The 22,477-nt window shown below is 39.6% G+C and overlaps 1 protein-coding gene across 1 annotated transcript; it reads right to left on the minus strand.

Moving 5' to 3' along the window:
• Positions 1-4,148: 4,148 nt before the first annotated feature.
• Positions 4,149-22,417, minus strand: LOC134663031 (chromatin-remodeling ATPase INO80). Its single transcript, XM_063519325.1, has 27 exons — positions 22,205-22,417; positions 21,411-21,602; positions 20,825-20,913; positions 19,915-20,110; positions 19,032-19,169; positions 18,235-18,431; positions 17,176-17,380; positions 16,087-16,266; positions 15,187-15,442; positions 14,607-14,753; positions 14,266-14,406; positions 14,000-14,121; positions 13,566-13,849; positions 13,162-13,418; positions 12,739-12,842; positions 12,242-12,397; positions 11,554-11,713; positions 10,509-10,636; positions 10,139-10,228; positions 9,043-9,120; positions 8,515-8,673; positions 8,005-8,107; positions 7,669-7,739; positions 7,428-7,539; positions 6,245-6,397; positions 5,170-5,369; positions 4,149-4,234 (listed from the first exon to the last, which is right to left on the minus strand). The coding sequence occupies exons 1-26, from the start codon at positions 22,295-22,297 to the stop codon at positions 5,182-5,184; spliced, it is 3,999 nt and encodes a 1,332-aa protein (XP_063375395.1). The 5' UTR covers positions 22,298-22,417; the 3' UTR covers positions 4,149-4,234; positions 5,170-5,181.
• Positions 22,418-22,477: the final 60 nt, after the last annotated feature.

Here is a 22,477-nt window from a genome sequence, read left to right on the forward strand (position 1 = left end):
CGAGCGGCCGAGACCCACGCTACGCCACTGGATATATGTACCTAATATCAATGATTTATAACTCAAGATAGGTTATAGGCGTTCCAAAATTGAAGCACTTACCTTGTGACAAATTGGACAAGTTGCCTTTAGTCTCGGCTGGACAAGCGAGAAATGTGCACGTGCTAACGAGCTCCTGCACACCGAAAGAGAAACAGACGACCTTATGTTTAACAACGAGTGTGACAAAGATGGATGGAATGAGAAAATTAATCAAAAATAACAGATTTCTTCGTAGGCACAGAAATAAATATGGAAGTATTTTTTGTGCTCCTCAAGTATGAGTATAACCTATCTAGGTTATATAATATCATTGCCTAATATACCTATTTTCTCTTTTGATATCATTTCTGATCGTTACGTCACGAATATGACTTGGTGATTTCACATTCTTACTGAAAATGTAAATATTAAGTATTAAGGTGAGGTGCAAAATTTAATTGTACCCTATTTGAAAATTACCTATAGGTTTTCAATTTCGATTAACTGCAACCTAAACAAGAACCAGTTTGTTTATAAGGTTGCAGTGGCTAATAAACAATTGTACGTCTGAATAGATACACGTATAATTTTTGACTTTATTGCAATGCCCTAATTCGTATGTCAAAACGCCTAAGTATAACACACCGTGACAACACACGATGTTGTTCATCGTCTGCACTCTGTTATTATGACCTTTACCTCTTTGATTTCGAACACTGATTCACTCGTGAGGTAAATCCACCTCACGTACAGATTAAAGGTTCGATTTGGTCATAAATCCGTAAAAAAACATGTTAGGAGTTTTTATTACGATCATAATGGATTACAAAGAGAATATCGTGGGTTTGCGTGATCTTTTAAATTGGCTTTTAACTGTCAATACAAAAATTGAATACCTATAGCATAATATACTTATGACAGGCCCCACGACAGGCCCGAATGCACCAAACTAATAATAGGGTAAAGTAGGTAGTGTAAAATATTGTCGTCGAAGTTATGACTGCGGAAATAGATGGCGCTGTAAGGCTTCTTACATTATTCATATCTACCATGGTATAATAATATACTCCGCCTGGTACTCTATTCCGAGATTCGCGAATGACCTAACTGGCACTTGCCTACGTCATCATGCTGTTTACAGGTTCTCAAACTTTAAAATGTGGGAGAATTTTAACCAACAGTGAAAATTATTTTAACGGCATTAATTTTAAGTTATTCATGTAGAAACATAGTAAAATAAAACAAATCTATACTGCACTTTTCACTCCTACTCTTACAGTTCCGAATAGAGCAGCCAACCATTTTCGTAACAAAACATTAATTACGAAGCTTACGACGTGAAAAGTTTGGAAAACACTGCGACTGCTGACACTGAGCGAGAAGGGAATAACAATTAACACGCGTTCGACAAGGACGGTCGGTCAGGGACAAAATGGCGGATTGTCAAATGTGAAAGCGCTATCCTGTGTTGCCAGTAGTGTAAACAGAATTACCCGAACGTCTGAAATTTCTTTCGTGAATCGGAAGATATTGCTAATGAATAATTAAAAATGACGTGTTATTGTAAAATTTAAGATAAAATACATATAAATGAAAATTATTAAATTATAAAGAAATAAATTAACTTATTAACCATAGATATAATGTACCCATGTAACATGTTATGTTGAAATAAAGTGGCAATGTTATTGTGACGTAGGCAAGTGACACTCTGGGAAGAGAAGACCATGTTTTATTAGACCATGATATCTACTTATTTTCCTCAGTATCAAGTTCCGAATGTAAGTACAAAGAACTGCAAAATTGCATGAACGCATTGTCAATTAATTCCATAGAGTTAAAAGATGTAAGTATTCATTCATAAATTGGCCATGCAATTTTGCGGCTGGGTGTACAGACAGACGAAATCTGTGATAGCGTATATCTCGTCACCCATGCCTGTCACGAATGCATCTGTATGCAGCGGTAGCGCATTAATTGATGCTGGATCACGTCGCCAGAGGTCGTTAGTGACGAATTCGCACGACTACCTGATTACGGTTTTATTGGGCAATGTTTTCCCATAATGAATTTGCTTCACGAATTTAAACGTCGTGCATTTATTTGATGGGGACAATGTTTGTAGGACGTGTCACGTGTCAGGCTGGTAAAGTAGAGAAGTAAGAGATGAGTTTATAGTGTGGCAAATCAATTTAGTGCAAAAGTTTAACAAAGTTATTCATGATAATTATGTAACTAAAAAAAGGTAGGTACAAAGCCTATTTACAATTGAGTTGTTCGTTTACTCGTATCACCACATCCATATTACCGAGTACATTCATTAACAAATGTTTTATTGAGTTTAGGGGTCATTGCGCCAAGAAAATTCTCGGTTCAGTATATTAACTAGTCTGGTCAGCGCCATCTAGCATTCAATTCATAATATATGCGATTGGGGTCATTATCCCAAGAAAAATCTTGATATCGCGATTCAGGATTTTAAATAGTCTGGTCAGTGCCATCTAGCGTTCAATTCATGAACTAACCAAAAATGTATGCGATTGGGGTCATTATCCCAAGAAAAATCTTGATAGCGCGATTCAGGATTTTAAATAGTCGGGTCAGTGCCATCTAGCGTTCAATTCATGAACTAACCAAAAATGAATGCAATTGGGGTCATTATCCCAAGAAAAATCTTGATAGCGCGATTCAGGATTTTAAATAGTCGGGTCAGTGCCATCTAGCGTTCAATTCATGAACTAACCAAAAATGTATGCGATTGGGGTCATTATCCCAAGAAAAATCTTGATAGCGCGATTCAGGATTTTAAATAGTCGGGTCAGTGCCATCTAGCGTCCAATTCATGAACTAACCAAAAATGTATGCGATTGGGGTCATTATCCCAAAAAAATCTTGATAACGCGATTCAGGATTTTAACTAGTCGGATCAGCGCCATCTAGTGTTCAATTGATAAACTAACCAAAATGTATGCCAAACGCAGGTTTGGGGGTCACATGCAGGGGGCCGATTTTTGAAATTCGACCGCTCGATTTCGCGTATTTCGTTCAGTATTATCTCCACTACTAGTCATGTAAATTCTACTAATAGAATTGAAAACGAGTGGTCAATACCACTAGATTCCCAATTTCTATCGCTCGTATTTCAAAAATCTGCATTTCGCCGTTTTCCATCGATTTTCGAGTGACGAAATCGAGTGATCGAAATTCAAAAATCGGCCCCCAGGGGGCCGATTTTTGAAATTCGACCGCTCGATTTCGCGTATTTCGTTCAGTATTATCTCCACTACTAGTCATGTAAATTCTACTAATAGAATTGAAAACGAGTGGTCAATACCACTAGATTCCCAATTTCTATCGCTCGTATTTCAAAAATCTGCATTTCGCCGTTTTCCATCGATTTTCGAGTGACGAAATCGAGTGATCGAAATTCAAAAATCGGCCCCCAGGTCACATGCCAAAACTCATTGGGTCAGGCTTTTATGATCGGATCATGGAGAAATCGAGGAAATTATTCAAGGTACACACAAAGTGATTTGGGTATTTTGTATTGTATTATGTGGTTAATCACAATCCATATATGATCCTGATCTACTATGGCTATAAAATTTATACTGTTTTTATCTTGTCTGTGTATGAGTATGATTAAGATCCTGACCGAATTATTAGTATTCTTTTTTGCATTATTTTCGAGTACGATGTTTTGGCTCTATACAGCACAACCGAGGTTTTAGAACAACTATTTTTTACCCACACCATCCCACAGATAACAGCCAAAAGCAGGTTTATTCCTTATTTTAAATGTCTATTGTACTACAATTTCAGTAATAAAACAATAGTTTAGTTTCACATTTATTGCAAAACATCCATTTCCTCCTATAATACAACGGCATCACGCCAAACGGACTTCAAACAATTTAAATTAAATTAAAACCACAACAATTTAATACTCATAAATATGATGATTAAATAACATTTAAATGAATCATGTTCTTTTTAAATAAAATTCATATTTATCTGTGTAAAATTAAAGTAAAACATGCTTTTAAAACAACAATAACGGAGAACAAATAAAAGCGTTTGTACAAAGCCGATTTAAAATTAACATGAGCAGTTGACGGGGTTTATTATAGTTAAGTGTTTAGTTCATTAATTTACTTAATTAAATTGCACTACGTAGGGCTCAGCGTCGAACACAGTTGGAGGTGTATGGCATCTGTAATAATAAAAGTTGATATTAAACCCAGTATGTTCATAACACTACACGTATTGTCACGGCCCACGGTACTTAAGGTAACCTAACCTAACTAGTCACATAAATACAAAACACGTTTTTGGAGGTTTTTTTTGAGTTAGTTTTAGCTTTGGTTCTAGAGAACGCAACAACGTCGTGGCAGTAAATTATTTTGAAATGTTTATTTTATATGTGCCCAGTTCGATCCCTAATCAGATTATTATACGTGATCAATACAATAAAGTAAAGTATGCGTATATGTATAATTTTTCAATCGTGAATTTCATTTGCAATTATAATTGTACTAGCGACCCGCCCCGGCTTCGCACGGGTTACCAAATTATACATAAACCCTCCTCTTGAATCTATCTATTTAAAAAAATCGCATCAAAACCCGTTGCGTAGTTTTAAAGATCTAAGCATACAGACAGACAGAAAGACAGCGGGAAGCGACTTCGTTTTATACTATGTAGCAAAGTGATGTGTAATAAACTACTTCTCTATCTTACCCGTCTCCCATCCTTAAAACTAAAATTTAATAGAATGAAGAAAGTAACGGTAAAGTTTGTAGCTTTCTAGTAGAGCCCGAAGGCTTATCCTATTGTCTATTGTTCAGTAAAACCGCACGTGCTACTTACCTGCAAAAAAGGGTCCTAATTATTCTATTTGGCACCTGAGCGCGGGCTAGTCCAACGCTCAAAAACACCAGTGTAGGTGCGCTCTCCGATAACGCGCTTTTGTTACGCATCTCGATGACACATTTTAGACTGGTTCTGTAGCGTTCGACTCGCCTGCACTCAGTAACCGAAGTACCGATTTTTTATGCAGGTGGTTGTGGCACGTGGCACGAGCGGTTTTACTTAACAATAGACAATAGGATTAGCCTTCGGGCTCTATTAGAAAGCTACAAACGGTACCTCTCTCTCGTGCTAGGAGTGGTAGGGCGGCGGCGGCGGCGCGAGCGGCACCAGCAGCGGCTCGGGCGCGCGGCGGGGGCGGCGCGGCGGGCCGCGCGGCGCGCTGCCGCGCAGGCGCGGCCGGCCCGGCCCGCGCCGCGCGCGCACCGCCGCCGCCAGCCCACCCTCCAGCGGCGCCTCCGACTCCAGCATTGCGGCACCTGCGATTCATGCCCTACATTATTACGAGAGCGAGATGTTTGCGACTTTGACGTGTTCCATGTTTTAATAATTAAAAGGGAATAATATAGAGTTTCAGAAACAATTGTTTTAACTTGACATTTTCTATTCCTATTCTAGACCTATTGCTCAATAAAAGATAAATATTTATTTTACTTGTATATAGAGCTTCACTGGAATAAAACAAGATTAAAAAGCAAACGGAAACCAAGACGATGCAGTACGCAAAGGCAGAAACACTGTAAAAAAATAGATATAGTCTGGCCATAGAGAAAAAAATACATAGAGTCTGGCAAACTAATTTTGTCACTAGAAAAAGGGAGCAAAATCGAAATAGTTATTTTCGATACAAGTGCGAAAAAGAAGAAATTCGAAACGAGTGGCGATAAATTAAAACACGACCGAAGGGAGTGTTTTAAATCGACACGAGTTGCGAATTACCTATTCGCACGTCTATCGAACAACGTTTTACAGTACATATGGCACTTAAGTTTCGACATACGCACGAAAAGTGCAATTTTACGCACTAGTGCGGAAAATTAGCCCCATATGTACTGTAATAGTTATTTTCGATACAAGTGCGAAAAAGAGGAAATTCGAAACGAGTGGCGATAAATTAAAACACGACCGAAGGGAGTGTTTTAAATCGACACGAGTTGCGAATTACCTATTCGCACGTGTATCGAACAACGTTTTACAGTACATATGGCACTTAAGTTTCGACATACGCACGAAAAGTGCAATTTTACGCACTAGTGCGGAAAATTAGCCCCATATGTACTGTAAAAAAAATTTCGCGCCTACCTTAGATGAAAAATTGGTTTACCAGACTACAGTTAAACAGTATATTTTTTACCGGCAACAGCGTCCGCCGAAGGGCCCGCGGTGTCGCACGGGAGGGGTCGCTCGCGGCGTGACGCGTGTCGCGCGCCGCGCGGTCGGCCCCGCCGCGCGCCGCGCGTCGATCGCGTCGCCGACCACGATGACGCTCGACCCACGGGGGAGAAAGCTGCACATGTAATTGACTCTATCAAATGCATTATAAAATATAAAACCCAATACAGAAAGATCCCTTAGCTAGTTGATTCCAGTTAAACTGGCAAATGTTAGCAAGTTTGAGATTCAACTAAACTCCATTGCCACTGGTTTGCCTGCCCCTCCGCTCCGCTCCGCTCCGCTGGCTCGGACACGTATATCGCATGGACCCTGAGAGACTACCACGAAAGGTACTGCTGGGTCAGATAGCGGGCATAAGGAGACCAGTTGGGCGTCCAACTCTACGATTTAAGGACTCCTGTAAGCGGGACATGAATAGTTTTGGTATTCGAGCCGACGGTTGGGAGAAACGCGCCGAGATGAGACCCGAATGGCGTCACGACATTAAAGTCGGAACTTCAAAACATGACGACGACTGGCTTGAAAGCCTGAAGCAGAAAAGTCTTCGTCGTGCTCTACCACCTCCAGCGGACTCGCGTTTTGTGTGCGATCGATGTGGCAAGAAATGCCGCGCGGCTATAGGACTCTATAGCCATCGACGGCGTTGCGTAACCCCGTAAACCCACAAGCGCCGCAACAAACATCTACAACAGATGCTGTGGCCAATGATGATGATGATGATGATGCCTGCCCCTTGAGTCCTACAGGCTCGAATTCTAAATTTAAAACCTCAAGATCGTTTTTTGGCTGGCGAATGTAGATCCCTGAGATTAGGTTTTAAGAAACAATTAACGCTCTACCCTTTTCTACATTTCTATAGTTCGTTTTTTTTAGCATTAGAAATAAGGTAAACAATCTTGATGTGTCTTTTAATTGAAAAACACATTTTTAAAATAAATTACGGCAAATATGTAACAATTATGAATCTAATACGATAATTTATATTCTTCTGCTTTCATAAGTAATAGTTTTTGATTTTTAAAAAGCGTCTTTCAATTAGAAGACATGTCAAGATCGCTTACCTTCTTGCAAGTTCTTTCTAATGCTAAAAAAATGAACTACTTATACATTCTACGGCTCTTATAGTTGGTTGATATACTCACGTGTGTGCGGTGGGGTGAGATGCGCGTCTCGCGGTTCGTCGTCCACGAGGAGCGGGCTGCCGGGCTCCGAACACGAATCACGGCCTCGCTTCACTTCGACTGCCGCGGGTTGCTGCAACATACATAGTGTTACTATAATAACTACTACTGTAACACGTACTGAACGTTTTTGTTTAAATTAAAATTTTCAATCTTATAGTAACTCGAGACTAATTTGACATCGAAAAATCAAAATACTTACAGGTGGCAGCGCCGCTGACTTTCTTTTTCTTTCTCTTTCCTCTTGTTTCTTTTCTTCTGATTTTTGTCGGTCTGAAAAAAAAACTTATATCACTACATAGTATAAAACAAAGTCGCCTCCCGCTGTCTGTCCCTATGTATGCTTAGATTTTTAAAACTACGCAACGGATTTTGATGCGGTTTTAATAGACAGGTTTATGTATAATTTGTTAACCCAGGCGAAGCCGGGGCGGGTCGCTAGTAAGCATATAAAGTTCCGTTACTTATACAACGACAAAGCAAAATCAAAGACTGACACTAAATAAGTTTAAACATTATACTTCAATGGCAGACTTACATTTTAGTTCTATTTCTTCGTCGTCCAGCAATAACGAGACGACTTCCTTTGGCTTCAGAGTGTCGGGCTTAAAGTTGCCACCGCTTATCACCATCCTTTGAATCTGTAGAGTTAATGCCTTCATAAATAAAATATTTCATCATATGTATTTACATAAATAATTGCACAACCCTAAAACGAAACGAAAACGCTACAACGAGCGGTTTCGTTTTAGGGTTGTCGAACTTTTGTATTTTCAATTCGAATCGTATGTGGGTGGCATAGACTAGGAATCCTCTAGACTGAGTTTAGAGCAATTATTTCATGAAACCGATGCTGCCAAAAATACGGGGGTGCGGGGGGACGAGGCGAGCGAATCCCGTGCCGTGATTGGTCCGTTCAAAGACACGGACCAATCACGGCACGGGATTGACTCGAAGATGGAGTAAAACTACCGTATAAGTGGCAGAGGGGGTAGCGTTACTATGCTCAGTCTAGAGGATTCCTAGTCTATGGTGGGTGGTAACCTACCTCACTCTTTTCCCTAGCCCTCTGCATAATCCTCTCCTCGATGGTGCCCTTACAGATGAGCCGGTAGACGGTGACTTGTTTGGTCTGCCCGAGTCGGTGGGCGCGGTCCATGGCCTGCTGGTCCACGGTTGGGTTCCAGTCGGAGTCATAGAATATCACCTGTCAAAAAACACATTATTTATTAGTCGCCTATTGTTCAAGCATAGTCAAAAGACGGTGATAATATTTACACCAAATTAACCTTTCAAAAACCAGTTGCTCCCTGGTCATCCTCTAAATTAAAATTAAATTTGAAACTTCATGATCTTATTTGAATTAACACCCTGCCTCCTCGTGTAGCCAACAGATTTTGTAAAAGTAAAGTTCGTTTAAGGGACGAACGGGACGCGGGGAATATGTTGTATAGGACGGCTCAAGGGAACTCATGTCGCATTGGATCGCAATTTTCCCGTTCCCGCCAAGACGATAAAATCACATTATAAATAATTATGCAGTAATATGTATAGTTAGGTATCACAATTTACTTACAGTATCTGCAGCGGTGAGGTTGATACCCAGGCCGCCCGCTCTCGTGGACAGAAGGAACACGAATATATCGGTTCTTGCCTGTAAGTTATATTTATTTTTCATCATCATCACGTCATCATTTCAGTCATCAGACGAGTCACTTTATAGTAGTGTAGGTATAGTACATTACTGCAGACGCCGGGAAAGAAGGGCTTGCCGGGTGAGTAGGTATAGCCGGCCGACCGTAGGGAGGCCGGATAGTGATACGAAGCAGGCAAGACCTTTTCACGGCTAGGCATGTATAGTGCTTTTCTCAAACATGCAATGAAATAAAAAAATAGACCACTAAAAAAAACAAATTTATAATCTTTATAATAAAAATCCAACTTCACAACAAAAGTTTTTTAATTTTCCTTCCAATCCCGCCATTATTGTTTTTTTTTTACGGAAGTCGTCCGTATTTCGCGTGTGTAGTGTTCGAATAGACCTTATTAGGGCCATTATACACAATCTGATAATAAGAATCTCAATTTCTATAAATAAAATAAATGCAGAGGATTTTAAATATTGTCTATGGTCTCTGGTGACTTACGTATAGACAAAATTTTAAATTTATTCATCAACACATTGAATCATACAGATTCGTATTCTTAATATCAGTACGTTCGTGTATAACAGGCGTTAACACGGATATTTTGGTCCGATAACCATTCATTCACTAAAAAAAAAAATATATAATTCGGCTATTTAGCCTGTTCATGGACACAGACCCCATGTTTACATTAGAATTTAAAAAAAAATTAGTTCCCGGCCTAGGCCTTCAATTTCGTATGAAATTCCTTTACAGTTCTCTGGAGTTGCTCCGCCCTAAACGTGATACTTCGAAGCCTGATATAACGCCCGGAGCGACGACATTTCATTGCATGTTTGAGAAATAGTTATTTTATCATGATGTCAGCGCCATTTTTATAAAAATAACCACATTATTTTTATCAATTATCATTCAGTCCTTTCACCGTCTCCAAACATTGAGACCAATTGATCATCGCCTATATACTGTAAATACAGTTCTAAAGTTAGTCCTTATCCTTATAACATATTTCTCATGATTTCATACCTGGAAGTCAGCTACCATGTCGCGCCGCGCCGATATCTTACTGGAACCGTCTAACCGCATGTATTTATGTTTTCTGTGCCACATGTATTCCTGCCAAATAATAATTCCTAATTTATTTTTACAATATAACTGCGTATATTTATTATATCAAAGATCCAGCCATATGACAGATGGGTATGCGTAAAAATTTACACGCACGTACGTCGAATCACACGGCGTACACGATGAAATGTCATAAGAGACATCACACACCCGTGGCGCTTATGATGATTCTTACATTACGCACGTATAGGTACGTCTACGCATACTCCTTCTGTATGCAGGGAAATAATACAACAATAAATGAGAATAAATTGAAAACTATACATACCTCTAAGAGATCAATCATTTTGGTCATCTGGCTGTATATGAGAACGCGGTGCCCTCTCTCTTTAAGTCGCTTTAACAGGGAGTCCAGTACTGTGAGCTTACCAGCGTCGCTCACTAACTGGTTTTTATCTAAAAGAAAATTTTCAAATTCACAACTGGAAAAAATATCACAACGTAACGCGCACTCAAAACAATAATAGTTTGCATCTTTTCACTAGTCGATTTGAAAACGTAGATGTAAAACTACTCAGCGCAGCAAGACAGCACTAAGACATTCCAGGCACCCATCAAAGCGCATATGATGCAAAAATCTCTAGTTTCGTGAAATAAGTAAATTAGCGCGCGCGTTGTACTAAGCTTTTATGATCGAGTCAATTCGTAATATCGTATCGAAGTACTGTGAGAGTCATGGGCTTCAGGGAGTAGTATAATGAAGAAGGGTGTAGGGGTTATTCCCACTAGTTACCACCAAGTTGTTACCAGTGGTAACTACTGGGAATTTTTTTCCCACCTTTTACCACTGGTAACTACTGGGAAAAATTATTCCCAGTAGTTACCACCAACTCGGTTTAGTGGTAACTACTGGGAATTTTTATTCCCAGTAGTTACCACCAAAATTTTGTTAGAGTTAAATACTAATAAAACAGTATAAATAGTATAGTATAAATATAGAGTGATTTAATAAATAATTATAAGTTGATTAGTGTTTTAGTAAACTGCCTTAAAAGTGACCAAAATTAACACAGAAACAGTTTAACCGGTACTAGTACAAAAACTATAATATATGTAAGGATAAATGTAATAATCCATTCAGATTATTTCTCAAGTGATTTTATTAGGTAATTCAAAATCACACAATATTTATACTATACTATTTATACTGTTTTTATTAGTATTTAACTCTAACAAAATTTTGGTGGTAACTACTGGGAACAAAAATTCCCAGTAGTTACCACTAAACCAGTGGTAAAAGGTGGGAAAAAAATTCCCAGTAGTTACCACTGGTAACAACTTGGTGGTAACTAGTGGGAATAACCCGGGTGTACCCGGCACTTGCAGCGGCGCCCAGCCGGGCGTCGGGCGCGCGGCGGCCACTAGCCGCGCGAGCTCGCGCGCGCCGGCGCCGCTCTCCGCGTGCGCGTGCCGCGTCAGGTGGTACGCGAACTGCCGCGACGACGCGAACGGCTGCAGCGGGCACGAGCACACCTAAACACACCAATATTATGAGAACAAATTAAATTATTTTCAGAAAATATTTTAATTTGTTTTTATTTCAAGTAGACACACTATTATATAAATTATCAACTTTAAATAAATGTCATATACTAAGAAAAAGCCTGGGGCACTGGAGGCCTTGGTCACTTTTTCTTAGTATATGACATTTATTTAAAGTTCACACCAATATTGTTAGTTATATTAGACCAAAGGTCTACCAGACGAGTTGCACAGTCGCCATCAGATATATCGGAGCCGCCAAGGTGCTCAAAAGTATCTGAACATGGACTTTAACATTTTAATAATAGAGGCTGTGTTCAGATATTGCAAACACCTTGGCCTATGTGAAGGTAGGGGGAGGCTTGTTTGTTTAGTTTGGACTTTGGAGAGACCTGGAGAACATAAAATTATCCAAAAGATTAAATGAGTTTTGAAATCGAAAGGCAATAGGATGTCTAAAGGACTACATAATGACGTTTTTTTGTGAGGACCCAAAATACAATTTCTATCGGACGTTACCTTGGGTTGAGCAGTACATAAGAAAGCTGGTAAGCTCGTTGGCACATCTTGATACACTTTAGGCGGTTTCTCCACGTGGGCGAATTCCGCGACTTCTGCGCTTGGCACCGACATCACACCTCCCTCTTCCGTCTTTATCTCACGCAACATATCCGACTGAGAAAAAAAAGATAAAGTAAAGCCCGATTGTATCAAACTGAAATAAGAATGTTAAGTTTAAAATGACATGGGCTAATAAAATTTAGAGTGCGAGTCAACATTACATTTTGAATTACACTTTAGGGCCTACACCAGGGTTTTTAGCGTCAGCGTCTAGTCAGCGCTATGGAAAATGGCGTCGCTGCGCAGTTGCGCCAACGTTGTGTCGAGTAGCAGCCATGGAGTTGACGAAACGCAGACGCTCGGGAAACGTTAGTCACGCTAGTGCGGGTTAGTAGTTGAACAAATTGACAAAATAAATAGCTAAGTTACTTATAAAGGTAAGTTAAACTAATTACCTGATCATCATGACTTTTGAGATTCCTAGTCCTCATGTTTCTGTGTTCTATAGTCTCCGACATGTAGTGAATGCTGTGTTCTGTATGCGTGTAGAATGGACCGCCTATAACATAAACATGAAATGGAATAACGCAAACTATACACATGTGCATCGTATAGCATCGTGCAAAAAATATTTATAAAGATTTTTTACGATTACGTCGTCGTCGACAATTACGTCAAGTTTACTGTATAGCCTTCAAGTTAATACAGCCGCACTGTTGTTTTCTTGTTTTTACACATTTTAAGTAAGTTTACATTTTAAGACTATGCCCAACATATTATACTTAAGGTTCTAAGTGATTAACAACTATGACTTCAAACAGTTGAAACTGCCAAAGAAGACTACTTTAGCCCTTTAGGCGATATGTTTTTTGGTTTACCTTGAGTCCACAGCGGGTCAGTAAACAGCAGGTCCCTCCACAACAAACTGTCCATTTTCCTTTGCCTCAACACATCGCCGTCCGGACACAGCAGCAGTCTATCCTTACTACTGACATTGTCATAGTAATCTGGCTCCGACTCTTCCGTCTCTTCGACAACCTCGTCTTTTACTTCTGAATTCGTGTGCTGTTGCCACCAGAAGTGTCGATGCCGAAGCCTTTCGTATTTTTCTAGACATTGTTTTATATGCTCCATGCTGAAAAACATTCAGTTTTGTTATAAGCAGTCACACAATTTTCACTCATTATTTGTATGTACTATGTACTAATGTCACGCTCGAAATGTCAGGCTAAATAACAAAAGTAAGTGTACGCGACATTCCAGTATTAATTTTAATACTTACGCATAAAACCATCCACAGAGCGTCACTCTATACAACTCCATCGGCGTGAGGTCAATAAACCTCATAAAGTTGAACATTCCATTCTCCTCTTCACTCAGACTTCTATGTACATACTCAGGAGTCAATATATTCAGCTTGTTGTACAGCAAGTGCCGTTTGGACGGTATGCTTCGTAACAGGATGGCTTCTTCAGCGACTAGTTTCGGTAGGTGGTAGTCGTCGACTTGCATTGCGAAGGGAGAGCGGACGTCACGGCGTTCGAAGAGCTCGGGGTGGTTACATACCTGGCACAAAACGGTCGTTAATTCCTGTTACCAAGCAAGGAATAACCTATGCTATGTTACGTAAATCTACAGAGCTCTATACAAGATACAGCTAAAAAAATGGATGGGATATCTTATACTCATAAAGTTAAAGAGATTAATGTGGCTAACCTTTCTGAATTGCATGACCAAGTTCATCAGATTGGAAGTGAAGTTCTTGTCAACGTTGTGGCCTGATTCCGATCCGACCGTGAAATGCAGCAACTCTTCGATTTTGATCTTCTTTTTCAGTGCTAAAAAAACACGGGTTTTGTGAGGCTACTTTTACTAGCTCATTATTAGATAGGTACATCAAATGTAGTCATTGAGTAAAATAGCTACCACGCCATGGCCAGATACAGGGTGTTTATGCGACACCGAAATCATACCGGACTAACCTATGTACAAGAGTTTTTGTCTGATAGTGAGCGGACAGTGCACCATTATCTCGATCTTGTCTGAAAGTTCGTTCTCCACGTCCTTTTTGATTCTTCGCAGCATGAAAGGCTTCAGGATCATGTGGAGCCGAGATAAATGCTCTGGAACAACACAAAATCGATAAACAAAAAAAAATGTGCGAAGTTTTTCTTTTCCTAGTTGTTATATTATGTGAAAAAAAGATCAATTTGATCAATTTGACCCAAAAGCTCGTTTGCGGCAATAATGCATTTATTTCATTACCTGATTTTACAGCTGTTCTTCGTTGTAACATTAGGTATTTGTTAAATTATTTACTTACTCTCATCAATAGTGCTCTTATTCTCGGCGTGGCTTTCGATGTCTTTCGAGAACCACTCGTTGAACTCGTCGTGCGAGTCAAACAGCGTGGGCATGATGAAATGCAAGAGCGCCCATAGCTCCGCCATACTGTTCTGGATAGGAGTACCTGCAAGTTACAAATACTGATAATTACCAAACTAGTATATGCAATATACAACATACATGCGTTTTGGAAAATGCGACTACGTATATACATTACAATTTGTTGCCGTGACCAGGATTACTTATCAGAATCGTGATCAGAGAGTATTTCCATAAGCGCGACCATGATACGCCTGTTCACTTGGGAAAGGCAGGTTTCAAAAGCCACAGGCAGATGAAAGTAAAAGTAAAGTTAAAGGCAACAAGAGAGACGATTTTGATGATTCACGGGGGTTTCAGCTTTTACCGCTGCTACAACCTACGTGCTTTTACTGCATGAGTCGTCCAATAGAGTTATTTACATAAATTGGTCAGGAAATACGTTCCGTAGCATAGCGTATTTTCTCATATATTCTGAAATTTAGCTTAATCTTATCGAACAAAAATCAGATACTAACCTGACAGCAACAGTCTGTTTCTACAGCTAAACCCAAGCAGCAGCTTCCACCTCATGCTAGCAGAGCTCTTTATAGCTTGAGCCTCGTCCAATATCATATACTGCCACGAGACTCTATTCAGGTACTTGAGGTCACTGACAACGATCTGGTATGACGTCACGACCACGTGAAACGCGGCTTGGCGCGTGTGCAGGTCTTTGCGCTCCCAGAATTGTCGGAGAATCTTTCGTTCGTTGGGGCTGCCCCAATATGGAACCTGGAAATGTACAGTTTTTACTTACCATTTCTATGATGGGTTATACGGTTAGATCCAACGACCATGGTTTAACCATTTTTCAATTTCGACAAAAGGAGTCAAAAGGTTTTTTATCGCGCGGAAACAAACCAAAGGTATTATTTGTTAGTTTCTGTCAAAAAGAAAGCTTTTTTGTCAACTTTATTGTTTAACAGTTCACTACCAGTGACCCGCCAGGCAGGTTCTCTGTTCGTAGGTGTTGTACAAGTAAATTGCACATGCATCATATTCTTCATTTGCACCATCAGCATTTGTTTATATAAAGGTTTCGTAATTAGTCAAAAAGTACCTATTCATTCATTCACAATATATTCACGTTCGCTACTCTATAAGTGTGCACCACTATCAAGTTATAATAAATCAGTTTATTTCAAGAAATCGTCTTTCGTGTTCCAAATTACTATCAAGATATTTATCAAGTAAATGTTAGAGTTAGCAAGTATTCTAACAGGTGTTTTTCGCTACAAAGCGGAAAACACGTGTCATCGACTAGCTCGTAGCGCGTAGCTCGCGCTCGCAGTGAATGTGTTAGCTTCATATTTCAAGCCTTTCATAACTAAACTACTATTGTGAACTTTATTAAGGATAGTAGAAGTTGAACTTACAACTTTAAAGTCAGGTACGAATCTCTGCAACTCCTGTTGCCAGTTGTGCAATGTCGAGGCTGGTGAGACCACGAGGAAAGGGCCCCACACGCCGAGCCGTTCTGCCACGTGGCAGAGGAACGCTATGCACTGTACTGTCTTACCGAGACCCATCTCGTCGGCCAGGATGCCACTGATACCCTGAATAAATAGAACGAAAATTAAATGAGAATGAAAATGATTGTTTGATACATAGGGTCTCTATTGTTTCCCAAATAGTTTTAAGCCATAATGTATTGTTTGCCCGAATTTTCGTTAGTCATAATTCATTTGGTTAAGAAACGCGTCACTTTTCAGGATTGCCTTAAAACAAACCTAACCTAACCTATCTATAGGATAACCTAACGAAAATCCTGAAATGTTAACGGTTTCAGTTTTATGACTAATGATAATATGACAAACAATACATTATGACTTAAAACTTTATGGGAAACAACGGGACCCCTTGATACATACTTTAACTAAAGAAAATTATTCACGCAACATAACACGGCTTAGGAAAACGTCGGCACGGCAGTTTGCAGAAATTGACAGCTAATTCGATAATCCAAACAAAGAAGCCTGGGAAAACTTATCGTGATTTACCAGACATGTCCTTAAACTTTAAAGGTTCCTCAAAAAATGCTCGATTGGGAGATTCGGACTGTTATATACACTCATAATTATTTTGCTTACCAGGTAAAACTAAAATGTAGGTGAAGCATTGACAGCAATATTACTGTATAAAAATTCGAATAATAGTAAAAACATTGTCATTCGTAATTTACTCTTTAACGTAGATCTAATAACATTCTATTTCTAAATCTTTTAGTGTGTAAGTTTGTGCAGTGTATTTTGGTTGAATAAACTGTTTGGGTTGAATTCAAGAGTTTTCTTCAAGGCTGCCCTATAACAGGACGTCGGTCCTTCGTATCGTACTAAACGTTGTGTACCTATAAACTTTATATCCCTATCACTATCACTTTATAGTATAAAGTGATAGTGATACTTTATAGTATAAAGTGATAGGCCGTAGCGTAGTATTGTAACATAACGCAAATTAGAACGTACCTGATCGTATAGATTGGCAAGCCAATTCATCCCCTTCAGCTGGTAGCCCTTGAGTGTGCCTTGGAAGATTTCGGGCTGTGCGTGGTCGCCTCGGGCCTCGGGCGCCGGCGCGGGCGCCGCGGCCGCGTCGAATTGCCGCGTGCGCGCGCGCTCCGTGCGAAACGCTTCTCGTGCGTTGCGTGACGCACGCGCTTTCATTGCTTCGCTGGAAATAACTGGGTGTGTTATGTATGTCATAAAAGCTATTGAGCTAATATCAGGTGAACTTTTTTCGCTCAAACCGAAAATCACCTAGTCTCACTTGGCATTGGTACTTGCTTGATATTTTTCATTGAACTTTACTGCTTAAGTATTAAAGGTGATGGCTAGTAACTTGAGCTATAGTTTGTAGCTTTCTAATAGACCCCGAAGGCTAATCCTATTGTCTATTGTTCAGTAAAACCGCACGTGCTACTTACCTGCAAAAAAGGGTCCTAATTATTCTATTTGGCACCTGAGCGCGGGCTAGTCCAACGCTCAAAAAACGAGTGTAGGTGCGCTCTCCGATAACGCGCCTTTGTTACGCATCTCGATGACACATTTTAGACTGGTTCTGTAGCGTTCGACTCGCCGGCACTCAGTAACCGAAGTACCGATTTTTTATGCAGGTGGTTGTGGCACGTGGCACGAGCGGTTTTTCTTAACAATAGACAATAGGATTAGCCTTCGGAGTCTATTAAAAAGCTACAAACTATACACCAAAAGCAAGTGATCGGATACACCACTATCAATACAAGTAAGCTCAGTGTACCTGTCCTCGACGCGCTGCCTTAGTATACAATGCACCATCTCCGTCGCAACAAGCCGGGCTGCTAGCACATGATTGGAGCGACAGTATCTCCACTGCGAGATAGACTACCCGTCCCTGTTTAATTAATACAGTTAGAAAAAGACGGGTAGTCTTTCTCGCAGACAAGATACTGTCGCGCCCCTCCTGTGCTAGGTCTAATGGAGCAATCCGTTGTATGAAGTGCGCATTCAGGCCTGTCTATAGAAAAGTCACTTTATCTCATAATGTACCTGTCATAACTGTCAATAGCCGCAAGCCTAGGGTCCCTATCCTCGTCAAGCTGCCTCAGTATCCTGTCAGCTCCGCCCCCGTCGTCCGTGGGCGCGCTCAACTTCTTCTGCATGAAGTGGGCATACAACTCCGTTTGCGTTATGAGGAAGTTCAGCTTGCGACGTTGCCGCTTGGCTTCCATTAATTCTACATCCATCTGTAATCCATCATAGTAATAAGGGTTTCAAAGTAAGTTCCGATACATGCTTTTTAATACACGATAATTTTTAATTAGATCTACAAAACAAACTCATTCAAGAAATAAGAATAAAGTTTATTTTGGCTACATAGCATAATTTGAATGTAAAGACGAATAAAACTAGTCAGTAAACTAGCCTGACAAGACTTATATCGACCAGGATATGAACCGTGACCCCATATCCCCATATCCCGGTCGATATAAGTCTAGTGAAACGAACCGTGAATCATTCAAAACTGTTAGCCTGACGAGATTATATTTGGCCTTCGCCAAGTTGTGGAGTTTCAGTAGTACTAATTTATTTTATTGGCATGGAGTAGGTACCTTCTCTTTGATAACAATTTCTATAATCAAATAGTAGGTACTCATCAAATGTCAACGATGTAAACAAGAAGCAAATACTTCGCAACTATAAATAGATACAAGAAATATTTTGAATACAATAAAATATATACATCAAAAAAGGACGAAGGTTTGCATAGCGTTCCAATAAACAATGTCCTGAAGTTGTTCGTTTGCATCAAACTAATTTCAAATCAATCCAAAAAAATGTATCACCTTTCTCTGTTCCTCCGCCTCTCTCTCCATACGTCGTCTCGTCTCTCTTTCTGCGCGGTCATATCTCCTCCAGTACGCTTGCATTTCGCGGCTGAGCCGCTTGCACCGCCACACTGTCTCTTTCATGTTCTTCTGGGACTGCACATATAAAAACAACCTATACAAACCTTAGAAATAGAGATAAAAAGTTTTCATTGTGCTCTATTTTTTTCAATGTTCAAGCGAAGTTTCAAGTGAGTTAAGTAACATTTCTTTGTGGAATGACGTGACACAAAATTATCATCAGTTTATTTGCTTGTGTATACTTTAATATGACATACCTACATCACAGAATAAATAATAGTACCAGGTACAGAACACTCACTCTCTACCAAAACGCGTCTGTTACGATCAGCACAGATATGGCCGCTACCGCTAGGTAGCGACAGCGCCACGCGCGGCTTATGGCTTTCCCCAAAATTGGGGTGGAACGGACATCCGCTAAAAGTACATACTTTTAGCTACCTGTAGCAAAGCGACGAAATCGCGGAGTGAGCCACGCCTGCCTACATTTGAGTCTTGGTAATTAAACCCTATCTAAAATGAAGCTCAGTGCTGTCAAACTAAACAATATTACGCAAAACTCTGCGTAGGGAGCGCCACTGGCACAAACAGTAAACAAACCTCCTTTAATCCATCAATGTCATATATATTCCTAACAAATAATCAGTGAAAACTTGTCAAAAAACTGTTTACGTATGCCGTACCGTACATAAATGGTTTAAGGAGGACATTGCAGTATTACTATTGATACTATTGCTATGTTTGGTTGATCGAATAACCCTAAAGAGATTTTTAAGCTAGGCTTGTGTAGTACCTGAATTTTCCCAGCATTTTAACCAACCTGCATAGCAACATGCCTCCAATGTTTACAGCACAGAGTAGCTAGCCTCTTCCGTTGTAACATGACCTCCCTGTGCGTGGCCGTTCTGGCCCTTTGTACTTTTCCTAGTTCTTTCTTCACCAGCAGCTGCCAGTGGCGGCGGCGGCGCGCGGTCAGCGCCTCTGGCGTTTTGAGGGTGGACAGCTTTTTGCGACCTCTGGAAAATTTGTTTTGGGTAATACTCGGTTACCTATATTTAAATTAACACACATCACAAAGCTTTCTATTAATTATCACACCTATTTGGATATAACATGCTTCTCAGGCATAGAGTTTTAGTACATAACTACAGTATGAGACGTAATTTACAAAATAATTTGTATTATTTATATAGCTTGTGATAAAGTGAACAAACGTGTGGGTTGGTGTGGTGGTTGGCTCGGTGCAGAAAACAAAAACTCTTCAACATGAGGAAACGAGGAAAAACTTGTACCTATTAAATAATCATATTACTTTGTCTGTTCTTAAATATTTAATTTAATCTTTTGCCACACCCCAAGGGGTTTCATGTACTGCACTGTATAATTATAGGTACTGTGCAGTATGTTGAATGCAAATAAAGAAATGAAAAAAATTATACTTATAGTTCGTTTTTTTTAGCATTAGAAAGAACTTGAAAGAAGTAAGCGATTTTGACATGTCTTTTAATTGAAAAACACTTTTTAAAAATCAATAACTATTACTTATGAAAGCAGAAGACTATAAAAGATTGTATTAGATTCATAATTGTTACATATTTACCGTAACTTATTTTTAAAATGTGTTTTTCAGTTAAAAGACACATCAAGATTGTTTACCTTATTTCTAATGCTAAAAAAACGAACTTATAAAAATAAACTAAAATAGAAATCAAAGTAAATAAATGACCAACCTTACTCCCGGTTTTTCTACAATGACAAATTCGTCATCTTTTTCTTCCTTCATATTTCTTAGTTGATCTTCCCAATCCACATCATCAGGCTGAAAAAAAAGGGAGATTACACATTTTCACAGAAATATTAAAAGTAATTAGAAACCCAGAAAAATGTACAAGACTTCATCAGCGTTTTCACTAATGTAATTATGTAACGTTGGTAGGTAACTGAAAGTAGTAATAGAGCGGCAATGACAGTTTTAAGACCCTTATGACAAGTTTTTAGAATCAAAACCTTGAATTCGCGCGAGTGACTTAAAACAAGTGAGTCTAAACTGTACAATTATTCAATGTTAGTATGTCTCACAACAGTTTAAATTCGAATCAAAACCTTCCTCCTTTCTCTTTTCTAATTTGAACCTTGTTTTATAGTTAATTAGGATGATTCAGTTTGTTAGCGAAGACTATGAAACAAGAAATTTAAATTTTATTTGGTCTATGATATGATATGTGTACATTTTAATGCACATTGGTGAGAGGAATAGCCAATACAAATTGCCTAACTAGTCGAGTCTTAAACTTCCCTTTAATCAAGATGACATACCATATCACCAGCTTCACCCCGACCCTCCCTGCCGCGGCCGCGCCTGCTCTTCTGCTTGGTGCCGCGGCCGCGCTCGCCGGGCCGCCCGCGGCGCCCGCGCGCGGCCGTCGGCGGCGGTCGGCTCACGCGCCGCTCTGGGTACCGGTCCACCGTTGAAAGGAGCCCCGCGCCATAGTACATGTAGCGAGAGTTCTGGATAAATTAAGAAATGTTTGTATTCGAAACACAAAAAGGCTGTAAGCATTAATATTTTGTCATACACAAATTACATGACGTGGAGACAGAGATACTCTGTAACGCATGCTAGACACAAAACTAAACTGAAGCTATATTGGTGTTCCTACATTATCATTAATGCCTGTGTTATAATAATGAAGCTGAAGTTTCACATGGTTTCACTGAACCCTTGTAGCATAGTCAATGTACCATAGTGAGGTATCATTTTTGCCTTTACGCATTATTGATACCAAGGTTAAAAAATAACAAGACAGAAGTAAGGTGTAATTGGGTAATTTATTTATTTTTTAAGTTTTGATTCAGGCAACAAGGTCCTTATTACGACAGAACGTGCCTGCAGCTTGTGTACGGTGGCATGCGTAATGCTGAAAGTGGACTATTATATAAGTATGGGTGACCTTTGGAATTATTTGATGTTCTGAAGTATTCAGAATTACTGAACAGCTACTAGGCTAGATTAATTTCATGAAGTGCAATTATACAATTTCAATTATAACTAAGACCTGAGAATGACATTAGATGACTGTAATTAATATTGTAAAACAAGCCATATTTACCCCTTGATCCTTATAATAATCCTTAGCATATTTGTTATGATACAATCTCTCTTTAAGCAATCTTTTTATCCTCTGTTCTTTGCCTGCAGGCATGTCCTCACCACTACTGGTGTCAGACTCAGAGGACAGCAAGACATTCCGGAGCCATTCTCTCTCTTCACCCACTGATGTCAGGTTGTATAGGCGCAGGCGGTCACTATGGCGTTCTGTAAAATATAAGTATGTTCACTTCCTTCTTTATAAAATATACTGTTCATGTGTTTGTCAATTTTG

The sequence above is a fragment of the Cydia amplana genome, chromosome 1 (genome assembly GCF_948474715.1).
Source record: "Cydia amplana chromosome 1, ilCydAmpl1.1, whole genome shotgun sequence".
NCBI lineage: Eukaryota > Metazoa > Arthropoda > Insecta > Lepidoptera > Tortricidae > Cydia > Cydia amplana.

Excerpts from the sequence above, each read along its gene's own strand:
- LOC134663031 (XM_063519325.1), bottom strand. The coding sequence starts at position 22,297 with ATGCCTGCAGGCAAAGAACAGAGGATAAAAAGATTGCTTAAAGAGAGA. Across the intron at positions 21,603-22,204 it reads ATTATTATAAGGATCAAGGG|AACTCTCGCTACATGTACTA; the intron begins GTAAATATGGCT and ends TAATTTATCCAG. Across the intron at positions 20,914-21,410 it reads GGGGTGAAGCTGGTGATATG|CCTGATGATGTGGATTGGGA; the intron begins GTATGTCATCTT and ends CTTTTTTTTCAG.